General features: G+C 42.8%; 1 protein-coding gene across 1 annotated transcript; it reads right to left on the bottom strand.

Moving 5' to 3' along the window:
* Window positions 1-1,718: 1,718 nt before the first annotated feature.
* LOC136461202 (mitotic spindle checkpoint protein MAD1-like) lies at window positions 1,719-15,276 on the bottom strand. The gene is made up of 26 exons (XM_066460599.1): window positions 14,897-15,276; window positions 14,494-14,593; window positions 14,051-14,211; window positions 13,429-13,626; window positions 13,253-13,345; window positions 12,953-13,075; window positions 11,887-12,134; window positions 11,502-11,673; window positions 11,067-11,315; window positions 6,963-7,125; window positions 6,575-6,662; window positions 6,428-6,497; window positions 5,789-5,917; window positions 5,674-5,712; window positions 5,111-5,189; window positions 4,628-4,673; window positions 4,378-4,477; window positions 4,138-4,275; window positions 3,799-4,020; window positions 3,571-3,635; window positions 3,197-3,390; window positions 2,853-3,113; window positions 2,639-2,726; window positions 2,413-2,538; window positions 2,212-2,321; window positions 1,719-2,114 (listed from the first exon to the last, which is right to left on the bottom strand). Exons 1-26 carry the CDS (start codon window positions 15,122-15,124, stop codon window positions 1,966-1,968), a joined length of 3,639 nt encoding a protein of 1,212 aa, XP_066316696.1. The 5' UTR covers window positions 15,125-15,276; the 3' UTR covers window positions 1,719-1,965.
* Window positions 15,277-16,455: the final 1,179 nt, after the last annotated feature.

Consider the following 16,455-nt stretch of genomic DNA (forward strand, 5'->3'; position numbering starts at 1 on the left):
AATTGATTATCTAAATATAGTCATCTCATATTCCAAATTTCTCACCAGTGAAAGATAGAAAGCGAGAATGACTCTCGAGAGTACAAACAAGACATAGAAAACTGTTGGAGAGTGAAAAGATATAGAAAACGATTTTTATACAAATGACTCTCCAAATGATGATTTGGAGGGTGAAAAAACCAAATCATAGGAGAAGAACCCCTATGCCTTTGAAATAAGAAGGTGCCGGGCTTCGAACTCAGGTCGGACGAGAGAGTCCCGGAGCTCACTGCTCTGACCAGTCATACCGCGAGAAGCTTGGAAAAGTTTAGAAAGACTCTTGGAGATGCTCTTGGACATAAATTCCATGAGATATTTTCGTAAACGAGGAGTTTAACCAACTGCTTAGTTTGCTTGACACCGCTACTGGCTAGGTCACTTTTAAACAGCAAGATAAACATTTTTCTTGATATAAGTTTACAAGCCTAATGATGAAAATCCAATTTATTATATCGTTTTAAGGAAATAAATCAATTCATTACATTATTCTATCGCACATAATTCTATGCTTGTTTTTTTATATGGTGTATTAGGATTATAAAAAAATAACTAAAAATTTGATTAACAACCAGGCAAATTATGTTACAGGCAGCTCCCATCTTTGATCGGTTGTTAGTTACAATGGTCAAATCAATAGTCTGCTTGAGCATACATGCTCACAATTTTTTTGTTAATTTTTTTAGTGATAGGTAACTCAGCATGTCGTCGTATTCTGGTGAACTCCGAACCGGTGTTCCGAGTCAAGTAGCAAAGCTAAGGGTTGGACTTCGACCAATTATAAAAAATGGAGCATAGATTAGAACCTAATTAAAATCGGATGATTAATATATACATCCTAATGAGGAGTAATACTAAAAAAAGAACTCTATTTCAGAATTATGAAACAGAATATCCTGTTTTATTATTTACTCTTTTTTTTTTTGTAACATGTACATTAACAATGACGTATTTATTGTGACTTTGTTAATCTACCATTCTCTCTCAAAAAAATCATGGGTTAGGATGAGTATGCACGTGTAAGTGAGCATTTTATTTTTATGAGCATGGGTATTTATACTCCCTCTATGCAAAAGGACTGTTTTTGAGTAGTCAACTAATCTCAAATGTATATATAAGAAATAATAATGTTGTTGATAGTGTGCGGGCGGGGTACGAGGTTCGGAGGTTTTCTCGGACTGGACGAAGAGTTCTCTACCTTAATGCGAAATGTTGTTGGGTGGGGGGGTTGGCGCATGCTACCCCCACAGTCCAAGTTTTTTTTTTGATGATACGAAATAAGTAATACTAGATTAGTCATGCAATTTCATAGCAAACCTATAAGGAGATACAATGTTAATACAATTTTTTATGAGTCTAGTTAGTTTTAAAGTTGACTAACTCCTCGAAAAATGAGACTTTGGCCCCGTTCGGCTTACCCCATATTCGGCTTGTTTTTTCAGCTGGAACATTGTTTTTTTCTCACAACAATTCAGCAAGAACAGTGTTTTTCAACCAGTTTCAGCCAAGATTCAGCAAGCCGAATGGGGCCTTTTTTTTTTGAGGTGGTGGGGGGTGTGGGGGGGGGGGGGGGGGGGGGGGGGGGGGGGGGGGGGGACAAAGGAGTACTAGTACAGTTTTAGCATATCCATGGGCCACAGTGCAATATTGTTGGATCAGAAAGGGCCAAAATAAAATCATGATTAGTAAGCAGCTTTACTGCAGTTGATCAATCAAGTACCATTTCCCCTCTGTTTGTACAATCGCATTCATCCACGCGCTTTTACGTGGATCACAGCATGACGTCTCAAGTGAAACGACCATATTCGCCATGCGGAATGTTCATGCCAAACAGTGGCTCAAGCTCTTCTTTCTCGCCTTCGCATTTCCAGAAATCAGACGCCAAGTGAAGCTCCACATACAACAACGGTTCCGGTGAGATGGCCGATCTCATGTGGCGGCGTTCCAGACGGCCCCTTCGCCTTCGCCGCACGCCTTGTGGATGTGCCGCATCCTGTCCACCGACTTGCAGACGCCGCTGCACGACCAGTCGAAGGACGCCACGCACACGTTCCCGGCTCGCTTCTTCCACTCGCAGTCTGCACAGCACAGAGGCGCAGCAGGCTCGCCGTTACAGCTGAGCCGAGCACTAGGTGCAGGTGAATTATTCAGGAGAGGAGCGAGGTGGTGCTGTACCTGGAGGCGTCGCGCAGCACATGCTCCGGTCGTCGACGTGCTCGACCTCGAGCCCGATCAGCCACGCGCCCAGCGAGACGTCCTCGTTCGCGAACCTGTGCAGGATCGGCCTGGAAACGACACACGTACGTCGTCAGTCACAGAGGAACGCGGCCACACATGACACAGTGCAAGATGTATATATGGCCGTCAGGAAATAACTGGTTGATGGAGATGTAGGCGGCGAGATCCTTGGAGATGGCGTAGATTTGGCCGGTGGCGTGGCGGAAATACTTGTTGCCCTCGTCACCAAACTTCCAGTACTCTGGCTCGTGGTACTTCACTCCTCTGCAACACATATACAAACATATACAGGTCTCACTCGACAGAACCAAAAATGTTCTTGCTCCTGTGTTCTTATATAATAGGTCGGGAGATTTTTGCTCACTTCTGTGACAGGACAGGCCCGGACTTCATGCAGCCGACGTACACCCTCGGCCGCGTTCTGTGTTTCGCCAGCCTGCTCGACAGCATCCCTGCAGTTAGAAATGAAATCCTTGAGATTTGAGACTTACGGAGGAGCACCAGCACCACTACTACCCTGTACGTAACGACTTGACACGACTCGCTGCAAATTGCAATGAATGGCAGCACGCACGTACCGAGGTTGAGGTGGATGTCGTCGTCGACCTTGACGTAGAAGTCGGCGTCCCAGGTGGCGACGGCGGTGGTGAAGTAGGTCCTGGTCTTGGACGACAGCTCGTGGTAGCCCTCCGAGTGGTCCAGCCGCAGGAAGTCCCTGGTCTCGGCCTCCTCCGCGTCCAGGGCGCGGTCCAGCGCGCCGCCGCCCGGCGTGCCGCTGTGCCCGATCACGAACCGGATCACGATCCCCTTCTCCTGCTCCAGCTTCCTCAGCTTATCCCCTGCACCCGCCGCCGTCCCGTGTTGTGTTATGCGCGCACATGAATGCATGGCTTGTTGGCACGGTCCATGTGTGGGTGTGTACCTCTGGGGACCCAGGTGTCGCGGAGCGAGTCGCGCCGCTTCTTGCTGGTGAAGGCCGTGTTGATGCCCACCACGACGAAGGCCTTCTGGGGAGTCCTGCTGCCGGATGCCACGGCACCGCCGCCGCCGCCGCCTCTCCTCGCGCGCTCGACGGCCATCTCCATCTCCAGGGTGGACACCGCCTTGTCCAGGGACCTTGAAGAAGTTCAGCAGCGCACCACGTACGACGCGTGAGTCCATGACCTCGCCGTAGCGTACACCGTGGAAGAATGTGATTTCGAAGACAAAACGCATGCAATGCACGCATGTGCTGTCTGCTGACAAGTTAGTCAGCAGCTGCAGTGTTCGATTCGACATTCGAGGCGGGATGCTTACTGGATCGCTTGATGAGTCCTCGACACCTCGTTCAGGAGATCCTTGGGGTGGTTCTCTCCGAGTTTCTGGCCAGATATTCAGAGTTCGATCAGATGCAAGGATGCATGCCAAGTTGCCAACGAGTACGCGCAGTAACGGTGCAAGGCTCAGTGAGCCAGTGACAAAATTCTACTAGTATATATCACTAGGTACCAGCAGAAAAAAGCGGGTTCTAATTAGCAGACTTACACGCTTGTTGTCGCAGCCGGAAACGCGACTGCTCTTCTCGTTCTCGGCACTGTCCCTGCTCGAGGACACCGACGCCGAGGCCGACATCAGCGACACATTGCCGCTGAGCAGCAGCCCCACAACGAAGCTCGTCACGCACAGCGCCGCGACGGCCTTCCCCGACAGCGGCGCCCTCCCCCGTGGCGGCTTCTTCTCCAGCTGCGGCTGCCGCTCCGTCAGTGCCTACACCAAAGGCACGGAAACAGTGTCACTTCGTTCATTGCAGATAGCAGGAAGAAATCTCAGAGACTCATCGACATGCATGACGAGCTGACATCGTCTGAATGCACATACACATACCATCATTGCTCGCGCGCAGCTGCTGGAGCAGGAGCTACTGGCTATGCAACTTCTCTCTGCCCAAGAGCCCGTACGACTAGGAGCGCGACGCACCAGGTTGGCCGTGTATGGTCCGGGCACCTGGAGGTCGGAGACGATTTATGTGCCGAGGCGCGAGCAACACGCCTGCTATCTGCCCGGGCCGCCTGCACCGCGGGAGGGTTCGGTTCGGGGAGCCGTTTCGTGTGAGGCGTCCCCAACTCTCACGCCGACCGTGTGAGGCTCGTAGTCGTAGCCGAGCCGCAGCTCGGGAGCACGAGAACCGTCGATCTCAGGCCTGATGGACCAATCATGAGCTGGCCTGGCCGGAAAAGGACGGGGAAATGGGAGGGAACGCGTGCCTCTTTTCAGTTGTGGTGGGGAACTGGAGATAGATCGTTCAGTTCTGAGGGGTCTCCCAACTTTTGTCGTTGGGTGCCTATACAAGTAAAGCCAGCTGAAGGCAGTTTACTGATTTCCGGCATGAAGTTTCACTGAAGCAGTTGCACTTGATTCAGCTGCAAGTGGTTGACGTACATGTAACTGTAAGTTGTAATAACATGTACAAATATGGTAACGTATGGCGGGATTTCAGCCATCCGTGAAGCCCATCTGAAGCAAAACTCTCATTCTCTCAGAGGAATAACATTAGTCATGATTGGCGCGAATCAAGTAAAGTATTCCTAGTTAGCTGGTAGCTACACTTCAGACAAGCCGCAAGCTTCAACATTATGTCGCCATGCCCGTGATACTCATGTACGCCTTGTTACGACAAGAAAAAGGATCCGTTTGTGATCAGAACCAAAGCTCCAGCCTCAACTTCAATTAGTAGAAGCAGTTTTCACCCATCCATGTGAGTACTCATATATACTCTTTTCATCAATGGAGGACCATTGTAAACATAGAAACATCCAGAAATGTGCCCTGACACTAGTTTCATGTCTTCAGCATATACTTCTTTTGTTGAAAGACTCCATTGTCAGGTTGGCAGTGAAGGCTGGTATGGAGTTCATCCTCCTTATGAAGATGTCGACCTGAAAAGTATGGTTAGATCTTCTGAGGCAGTAAATTCCACTTACAATTCGATACAAATTTAAAACCGTCTTGGAGTTAACTGTTCTAACAATGCCAACCATAAGTGTACAGAGGTTAGGTCAGATCCATAACAAAAGAATTTATTAATGGAAAAACTACTAATGGGGAACTCCACTGTTACAAACAGTTGACTTCCTATGGTCAACAGACCAACTAGACAATCAACACAAGTGCAACCCTCAATAGCAAATGTGATTTTATCTAATCACGTAGATTAGTATGTTCAGCCTGATTCAAGTATCAGAGCTTCAGAACCTTGAACATGTCATATATCGGTTTGCAATTTAAACACATACGAGCTCAGGAATCAAGTTCCAAAGAAAACAAATGCATAGTTTTAAGGTGGAGACTGGGGACTTCAAACAGCTAGGATGCATGAGTGCTTGCTACTTGCTAGTAAAATGAAATTAACCAGCTTAATACCTGCTGAGCAATTTCGTGTTGGGACATGTAGTCGTTGACCTGTATATATCAGTAACATCAAATGATGTTCCAATAAAATATATGAAATACCATTTCAACAGTGTGATAGTCTTACCACGATATTAGTGCTTCCTGATTCATAGTCAAACTCAAGCTTTTCATCATCGCTTTGGGCATAAACCGACTGCAGAATAAAGCGTGTTACAGGGATCCCATTTGACTGCTGCTGATCATTCATCACTATCTAAAACCATGAAACAAGAAAGGTTATGCAAAGTTATCATTTATGTTGAATAGCTGGATAGAGTTAGAAGCATGCAAGAAGAAAAATTCAACAAAATATAGTAACAGAGGAAAAAATGTACATGAATACATGATGTTTACTGAAATGGACATCACATATGCGAACCTCGAAATTTTGCCTCCAAAAGACAAGCTGAAGATTATCATTACAATAAAATATAAAGATGGACTCTATTGACCTCCAGTAACAAGGTGCATATTGCTTTTTAGCTTGAGTCCTGCTGTTGGGCATTAAATTGCTCAACACATAACTCTGTTAAACTCAACATTGAACAACAGGATCTACAGCTACGTTTCAAGATCCTGCTAGTCGTATTTCAATTGATTGCATCCAAGAAAAATGCATACAGAATTTCTACAGGTGGCTAAAACAGTTAAATGGAGAGAGAAGGGGTTGGGGGTTGTTTAGCAAAAAGCTGCCCTCATATGGTGTGTGTTACATTATCATTACCTTGTAACCGAAAAGGGAGCAGCAGGCTTTCCGGAAGACCGAGATCCTCTCCGCAAACACCGCCTTGTATCTGTTTTGAACAAAGTACAATGGTATAACAAACAAAATGTATAACAGATTCTAGAGGAGAAATAATAGGCTGCACACCTTTCTTCACGTTTTTCAAGTGTCGCAATTTGATTCTTAAGCTGTGCCAACTTTTCAGCAATATTAGTGTCTACCACAGTTCCAGCATCTGCATGTCAATGTTCCATTTATAAGTATGTTCCATTTATAAGTGCACTCAAAGAAAAATAACAAGGAATTGAACATAAAAGGTACAAGCTATCCAAAGACAGTTTACTCCATTTAAATACAGATTATCTTGTAACTTTTGTTATACTAAGCAACTACTCCAAACACAAACCACTTAGCAAATACATTGTAGACTAGAGTAAGCAGAAGCAGTAAACAAGTTTTATCATACGACAATAAATTAAAATAGAAATCCATAGGATCATGAACAGTACAAATAATGTGAGATGTGACTGCATACCAGCTTGTCCTTTCAGTTCCTCAACTGCCTGCAGCCTCTCTTTTGTTTTCTTTAGTTCAGCTTGCAGTGCTTCTATTGTCTGCTTGGCTTCATTGTCGACTCCAAGAGTATTTACCATGCGCAGTACTTTTGTGCTAGAGGCAGAGTAATCTCCATGACCTAACTGTCAAATATGACAAGAACTTTGAAGCTAGCAGAAGCATGGCACACAGGAGAAATGTTGCAAGTTAAATTAGTAGAACTCACAGAGTACATATCAATAGCTGCGCACTCAACTAACTGTATTTTAAAGACGCAGGATTTATACATGTGCTAAGTTTCACAAGACAACGCCAGTAGACAAAGGATAACCATCAGACATCAACAAAACAGACATCTTCAGCATAAAACCATCCACCAAAGTTTCATTGGAAGCAGAACAGCACAACCACCCTTAGTTTTTTATGCTTCAGCTCATAGGCCTGGGAATTATAGCAGAAGTTCCTATACCTAGTGGTTCAGGGATGCTAACGATATGACAAGAGGATGGGACATGCTCACTGAGTCATTGTACCAGCAGGAATAAAGCATGGATACTCCACTGAAACTGGTAAATCTACACCAATAAGAGATTGGCAAATAAGAACCTGCCCTAAATGTGCAAAGAGCGAAAGTCAAGAATAGTCGACGGGTGCGAAGGGTAAGGAAGCTAGTCGAACCAACTAGGATCCGTTTAGGTAGTTGGAATGTAGGGTCGCTTACATGTAAGTTAAGAGAATTAGTTGATACCGCGACTAGGAGGCGTGTAAATATATTATGCGTTCAAGAGACTAAATGGAAGGGTCAAAAGGCGAAGGAGGTGGACAATACAAGTTTCAAGCTTTGGTACACAGGGACAGTCGAAAAAAGAAATGGAGTAGGAGTTTTGATTGATAAGAGCCTCAAGAATGGTGTGGTGGGAGTGAGAAGGCAAGGAGATAGGATTATCTTAGTCAAGCTTGTCGTTGGTGATATGGTCTTGAACGTAATTAGTGCGTATACCCCCCAAGTAGGCCTCAACGAGAGTGCTAAGAGACAGTTCTAGGAAGACTTAGATGGCCTGATTAGAGCTGTACCTAGTAGTGAGAAGTTTTTTATAGGAGATCTTAATGGGCATGTAGGTACTACAAGCGCAGGTTTCGAGGCGGTTCATGGAGGTTTTGGGTATGGTAGTAGGAATCAGGAGGGGGAGGAAGTTCTGGACTTCGCGGTAGCTTTTGACCTGATGATAGCCAACACTTTCTTTAGAAAGAGAGAATCTCATCTAGTGACCTTCAATAGCGGACAACATTCTAAACAGATTGACTTTGTCCTCGCAAGAAGAAAGGACAAACGAGCATGCTTGGGTTGCAAGGTGATACCAGGGGAGTGTGTTGTTTCTCAACATAAGCTTTTGGTGGCAGACTTTCGTTTTCAGATGTGTGCCCGTAGGGATAAACAAGCTAAAGATTGAAAGAACAAAGTGGTGGAAACTGAAAGGGGAGACGTCAGAGGTATTCAGAAAAAGGGTTATCAAAGAGGGCTCTTGGAAGAAAGAAGAGGACATAAACAACATGTGGGAGAAGATGGCAACCAACATTCGAAAGGTGGCCTCAGAGGTGTGTTGAGTAACCAAAGAAAGTGGAGGCGAGGCTAAAGATACTTGGTGGTGGAACGAGGAAGTCCAAAGAGCTATTAAGGAGAAGAAAGAATGCTATAGACGCTTGTATCATGACAGAAGTGTGGACAACATAGAGAAGTACAAGGTGGCAAAGAAGACTGCAAAGCGAGCTGTAAGTGTGGCAAAGGATATAGCGTACGAGGACCTTTACCAACATTTGAGTACGAAGAAATGAGAGAAGGACATTTATAGGATGGCTAGGGTTCGTGAGAGAAAGACAAGGAACTTCAACCAAGTTAAGTGCATTAAGGATGAAAAGAAGCATCTCTTGGTGAAGGATGATGAAATCCGACATCGATGGCAAGAGTATTTTGACAAATTGTTCAATGGTGAGAATACGGACACAATCTTTCAGCTGGATGACACCGATAGGCGCTTTGTGCGGAGAATCCAAGAATTCGAGGTCAGAGAGACGTTGAAAAGGATGAAATGAGGTAAGACGATGGGACCAGATGGTATCCCAATCGAGGTGTATAGATACCTCAGGGACATAGATATAGTATGGCTAACCAAGTTGTTCAACCATATTTTTCGATCGAACAAGATGCCTGACGAGTGGAGAAGTATATTGGTACCGATCTACAAGAATAAAGGGGATATTCAAAGTTGTACTAATTACCGGGGAATTAAGTTGATGAGCCATACTATGAAGTTATGGGAGAGAGTTATCGAGCATCGCTTGAGAGCAATAACGTGGGTCTCTATGAACCAATTTGGTTTCATGCCCGGAAGATCAACCATGGAAGCCATTTTCTTAATAAGACAAGTTATGGAGCGGTATATGGAGAAGAAGAAGGACCTACACATGATTTTTATTGACTTGGAGAAGGCTTATGATAAAATACCAAGGAATGCTATGTGGTGGGCTTTGGACAAACATAAAGTCCCAACGAAGTACGTCGGGCTCATTAAGGACATGTATAACAATGTTGTGACTAGTGTTCGAACAAGTGATGGAGACACGGATGACTTCCCGATTAGGATAGGACTACATCAAAGGTCAGCTTTGAGCCCTTATCTGTTTGCCTTAGTGATGGATGAGGTCACAAGGGACATACAATGTCCCCTTGGTGTATGCTTTTCGCGGATGATGTAGTGCTAGTTGATGAAAGCCGGACAGAAGTGAATCAGAAACTGAAGTTATGGCGGGGGACTTTGGAGTCCAAAGGTTTTAGACTCAGTAGAACTAAAACTGAGTATATGAGATGTGACTTCGGCACTACTACTCGGGAGGAGGAAGGTATTAGTTTGGAAGGTCAGGTAGTGCCTAGGAAGGATACATTTCGATATTTAGGATCAATGCTACAGAGAGACGGGGATATTGATAAAGATGTTAGCCATAGAATCAAAGCAGGGTGGATGAAGTGGCGCCAAGCATCTGGTGTCCTATGTGACAAAAGGGTACCACAGAAGCTAAAAGGTAAATTTTATAGGACGACGATTAGACCTGCTATGTTGTATGGTGCAGAATATTGGTCTACGAAAAGACGACATGTTCAACAGATAAGTGTCGCGGAAATGCGTATGTTGCGTTGGATTTACGGTCATACGAGAAGGGATTGAGTTCAGAACGATGATATACGTGATAGATTAGGGGTAGCACCAATTGAAGAAAAAGCTTATCCAACACCGGTTGAGATGGTTTGGACATGTCCAACGAAGACCTCCAGAGGCACCGATGCGTAGTGGAATCCTAAGCCAGGATAGTAACGTGAAGAGAGGCAGAGGAAGACCGAAGTTGACTTAGGTAGAGGCAATAAAAAGAGACTTGAAAGGATGGAATATACCCAAAGACTTAGCCTTAGATAGGAGTGCTTGGAAAACAGTTATTCACGTGCCTGAACCTTGATTACTTCTACTGGGTTTCAACTCTAGCCTACCCCAACTTGTTTGGGACTTAAAAGCTTTGTTGTTGTTGTTGTTGTACTGCTATATGTATAACCACATTACAATTGGCATGGCGTAACAAATATGTGCTTGAGTCAGGCAACCAGCAGAAGATTCTGTTGTAACGCGGTTGTGCGACAAGACGACAATCATGTTGACTTCCTTATTTTTAATTGGTCATGAAGACTGACATAGGTTTCTTCAGAAAAAAAAAGGAAGACTGGCATAGTGGAACGAGTGTGTGCATGAGCAAGGAAGCAAGCAGAAAGACTTTGTCATAACGTAGTACTGTAGAGAGACAACCTAATGTCTCCCATTTAAAGAAAATATTGCGGACACGAACATTTTTGTTAACCTGCCTAGCACCAATTAATCTAACTTTGTGACATCTAAGAGATTTCAGCAGTATATCCAACAAAAACATATTTCAAGAATTATATTGGGGCATATGAGGCTGACCTTTTTTTCTACAACTCTTCCAAATAACAGAGTAGGATTATCAAGGAAACAATTTAACAGGTGATCTCGGGTGTCCTTACCTTGGACTCTAGTAAGGCCACCTGAGAGCGTAGCTGATCTCCCTCTCTCTCCAAAGACTTCACTTTCCTTGTTTCAAGGCTTAATCTTTCATTCATTGTATTGAGTTCAGTGTCCTTGTGACTAATCAGTTCTTTCAGCTCGTGTATAATGCTCTCCAGCTCTCTTATTGTTTTTTCCATCCCAGACTGATCCGACTCCGTAGAATGTTCCTTTCTCAGCTTATCTCTTTCTTCACTGATTGCAGCAAGCTGACCGCAAGAATCAGGCAAGAATGAACAGAAGTCTAAGCATATACAGCACATGAATATATGGATTTTAAAACTGTATATGAATCTACACAGGTAGTGTACATAGGGATAAAAAATAGAAAATAGAAAATTACTAGTGTAAAAAATAGAAAATAGAAAATTACTAGTGTAGCAGGTAGACGGTACCATAAGCTCAAGCCGCTTGACCTCTCTAGTAGCACTTTCAGCCCTCTCTTTAGCAAGAGTGGCTTCACCTTCTGCACGTTGCTTGCTGAGATCAGCAAATTCTAGTGCAACCTCTAATTCTTTCAACCTTGATGTTACCTCACCAACTTTGCTCAAATTTGTCAATGCTTGCCTGTCAATCATTCAGATGACCACATAAATTTCATATGAAGAAAAGATGAGCAACAAACTAAAATAATGACCTTTCATGCAAAACAAACCTATATATCATGTTTTATAAGTTGCAATATGTACTGGCAGTTTTGCATGATTGCATCATAAGAACATAATATGCTGGATTGTGTAAATTGCAATGAAATATCAAAGAAAAATTGAGTATGCACACTTTTGCAGATCTGCGATCTTTTGAGGTATGTCAGCATAAGAAGACACATCAGGTATGTTGCTGAGCAGTGCTGTACAAGATGCTAATTCAAGCTCCAGCTTATGTGCTTTGGCATCAATTTCCTGCAGTTTTGATAATTCAAGCTCTGCTCTTTCCCTGCGCCCCTGCTCCTCCAATAGCTTTTCTTTCAGCAACTCAATATTCGTGTGGGAAGACTTCAACCTTTTAGCTTCATGCACTTCTTTTTCCTACATAAAAAGATATAATCATATGGATTAACAGTGTAATTTCAGAAAATGCCTAGCAGGTCCTTGAACAGTATTATTGGTTTTAGGAAACTGCATAGCAGGTTGTTACTGAAAGAACAGACATGTCTCAAATTAAGGGATGCAGGGATCTATAACAAAATAAAAGAGAGTCGCACTTCATCATGCAAAACCGATACAGCATCGTGTAACTAAATGCACCGCATAGTAAAAGGGTGCCTTGATAAATGTAGTTATGCACTTGCTCAGTTTTTTTCTTATTTCTGATTTCTGTACCAAAACTTTGAGAACATCTGCTGTTGACTTTGACATTGGGTGATCTAACTAGCCACATCTGTTTTCCCTTGTGACAGTACTGCATTTACAATTTTACATGTTGTGTTGAATGGAAAAACAGGAAATTATAGATAGGAGAAAAAACAAGATAGCTATGTGGGAGTATTGTATTTGTAATTTGTATGTGTACCTACACTCAAAAGTAGCAGAGTTTGCTTCAAGAAGAAACTATCCAATCAACCACATTGTATCAATATTAGAACTTCCAAGATATAGGTAACATAACTGGAATGCCCCGCAGCTTAGAGAGTCCCTTGAACTAAACTATATCATCGAGAAGGTATACATGTTGGATAACAATGTTAAACTGAGAACTTTTATTCTGGCCAGAAATAACTGGATTTCCTAGCCGTATATATAAAAGAAGAATGTCACAAGACAAACTACATGAAATAAATTTACATCAAGCATCTACATGGCGACCATCAACCATCAAGGAGACATCAAATTTGTGAAATGCTTACATAATTCCGGAGCTCCTCTTGCAAGAGCTTGATCAACTTCTGGTCATCCGTTGAGACATGTTGATTAAGCAAAGCACTAGAGTTCAATAGCTTGAGCTCCATTTCATTCTTCTCATGGAGACACTGATCAAGACCATATAAAATATAAATTAGTGTCAGTGTGTGACTGTGGAACCAAATGAAGAACCAATAGATACAAGTGTGGATATTTTTGTTAGGGGCTCCATTTTCAGAAGGACAAGAACTGGAAACAGTATAGACAATATAATCATGTAAATCAGATCGATACTGACTACTGACCTCGTCAAGTTGCTTTTTCAAGTTGGTCAACTGCTCGTTCAACAACTTCGCCTCACTCTCATAGTTTTCTGCTCTGAGTTTTGTTTTCTCAAGCTATCCCAAATCCCAAAGGTTTAAAATAGTTAAGTCAACAGGCAACCACAAAATAGATATTGCAACAGTTTAACCATACAAACCTCAGCATTATTTTTGGAAGCAGATAAGGATAGGTCTTCTTTCACATATGAAAGTTCCTTCTTAAGGGTTTTCTTCTCCCTTTCTGAACTTTCAGATAATCGATGCAAATTCCCTTCCAAGTCTTTGATCAATTCCTTCGCGGATGATACTGATGATTCTGCACTGATCCTAGAACCAATCTCTTTATTGAGTTGTGCCTACATTACCATGAAGCATGGCACTATTCATGTCTACTGATAAAACAAATATATGCCACATTGTAGTTTAAAAATGGCCATAAACACTAATTCATAGATCTAACATAGGATTACCACCATGGCATATATCATAATAAAAACACATGTTTTATGCTCCCTCCACCCCAAGAAAGGGACAAAATGCACTGACAAGAAACAACACCCTAGCAAACATGAAGCATGATACTCGTTGTATCAGCCCAGAGCAATTTCAGTGTTACATATCATGCAATAGTAAATATGGTAGACACGAGGCAGTCAAGGCACTCCTGCACTGAAGTTCCTTGCAAGAAACATAGGGATACAACACATGAAAAGATGCAGATCATGTGTCAAAAGGGGATTTCTCCCAAAAAAAGAATATGACAAAGGGTAAGAAGATAACCTCAAGTTCATTTATTTTCATTACTTGACCACGATACCGCTCCTGATATTCACTCAACTCCTTTAGTAGCCGTTCCTGTAATGCACTCTCCCGCCCTTTGGTTGCTGCTAATTCTTGCTCCACATAGTTAAGTTTATCCAGGAATTGCATCCTTTCATCCTCTACAGCAATAAATTGTAGTTTGTCAATTCCACTTCTAGCAAAATAATACTAACATCTGAATTCAGGTTGCTTAGAACAAAAGGCAACATCAATACTACTTATTTTTCCTAGTTTCCTACCTCCTAGTAGACGTAAAGAACATGTTGTAGATATAACTTTGAGGGTGGTCGTGTTTGACATATCTTGAAATGACAGTCGTAATTCATATAGCTAATTAAAACTTAACTGAATCAACCCTATTCACACAGTATGCATAAGAAATCATGGTAGACCAAACATACCACTCTTAGATAATTGCTCCTCCAATGCAACAAGTTTTGTTTGATACTCCTGAACTTGCTTCTCTGCAGTGTCCAGTGCCACCATGAACTCTGATTTCACCTTTTCGGAATTCAGAAATGCACACATGCCAAAAAAAAACGTCAATATGCATATCACAACGGCACACACAGTTAGTTTTACAATATCAAAGCAATTGTCTTCATTTGAGGATCTCCTTGATCCAAACAACTAATCATGCGTAAACTGAAAATGGTTTAAATAGCTTCGATTCTGACGCGCGTGACCAAAACCGACATCAATGACATGTTTCAAAAGTACTAGGCAGCTCCCAATCCCTGTAACGAAATGCTTAAACGAGCTAAAAAACCACAGGAGTACGAGGAAGGGTCGAAGCGATCTCACCATCTGGCGGCAGTGGTACGTGCATACCATGTCGTCGAACGGCTCCCCGGGGGCGTCGGCAGGCACGAGGGCGGCGGGGCGGTCGTAGAGAACCAGGCGGCGATCGGAGACCGGACTACGGCCGGTCGCGCTCGCGCCGCCCACGGATTTGAGAAGAGCGAGATCGGCGTCGTCGCCGGCGCTAGAGCCCGCGCGGCGCTTCCGCTGTGGTGGAGTCCGGAGAATCATCTCGCCGCCTTGTTCTCACCCCCTGGGATTCTGGAAGCTCCGGCAGTACAGCTGATCTCTAGGGTTTTGGAGGGGAGGCCGGAGCGGCGTGAGGTGGGGAGCGGGGACGGAGGTGGAGGCGGTGCGGAAGGAGAGATTGAGCGATTCGATTTGAAAATCCAGCGGTGGGGAAGGAGTACGTATTTTGTTTGGTACATGGGCGTGCGAAACAACAGTTCACACGCGCATTAGCGAGTCTGTTCAGATCTCTCTCGATATTATAGTTTCTCAAGTTTCATTCCACTTCCACCCGTCTAGAAGAGACTTTCAAACTCAGTGTCTAAATTGTTATTTAAAAAGTTATTTAAACAAAAATCATTCTCTATATCTTTACAGCATTCAAGAACTTTTCTATATTTTATTTGCACTTTAGAGAATAAATCTCGTTCTTCATCTTTAGGGTGAGCAATTTGGAATAGATGGATGGGAGATTTTTTTTACCAACATCTCTATTTTTATGAATAAGAAAAGATATTAAGGGGTACCTAGAGTTGCTTTTACGGTAACTCCAAAAGCTCTTTGTATCTTTCCTTGTTTTAAGAATAGAAATTTTAGTGAAAATGTTATTTAACTGTTTTTCAATTAGATCTTCAAATATTATAATCATTCTCTATTCTGGATTTTCTGGCTAGCAAAAGATTAAGAGCGGGATTGACTCTGTAGAGTACATACAAAGTAGAAAAACTGTTAGAGGATGGAAAAATATAAAGACCGAATTTTAGTCAAATGGCTTGATGATTTAAAGATTAAGTTTAAAATAGACTCTTAGAGACGTTTTTAAAATATTTATTATTAGTAAAATATCATGTGTGTGTTTTATGGTGTGGCAAAAGAATGATACACAAAATTAAAAAAAAAACATGAAACCACGTGTATACTGTTTTTAATGTAGTTTTGCACCTTGCGTACATAAACATGTTTGGATGTAACAGCCTGTGAAATAACATCGCTTGCAAGTTGCCGATTGAGACTCATTTGTTTGATTAGGATTGGTGCCTAGGAAAATACTATTTTCGTTTGAAATTATAAGATAATTTAGTTTTCTATGTATATAGTTGTTATGTATCTAGATATATAGTTTTTGCTATGTATTTTTAGATACGTAGCAAAAGCAACGCAACAACGTTGTGGCTGACATATCCTATTTGCTATAGCGCTTTGTGTTTCAGTAGGACGGCAGCAGCAGCCACAGCGGCTGATAATAGAGGGAGTAGGTAAGTGTATTAATTGTACATAAATCTCCTTACGCATCTTCCTGGACAGAACTAATAAATATTTTTCTACGGCCAAAG

This window comes from Miscanthus floridulus, chromosome 6 (genome assembly GCF_019320115.1).
Source record: "Miscanthus floridulus cultivar M001 chromosome 6, ASM1932011v1, whole genome shotgun sequence".
Classification (NCBI taxonomy): Eukaryota; Viridiplantae; Streptophyta; class Magnoliopsida; order Poales; family Poaceae; genus Miscanthus; species Miscanthus floridulus.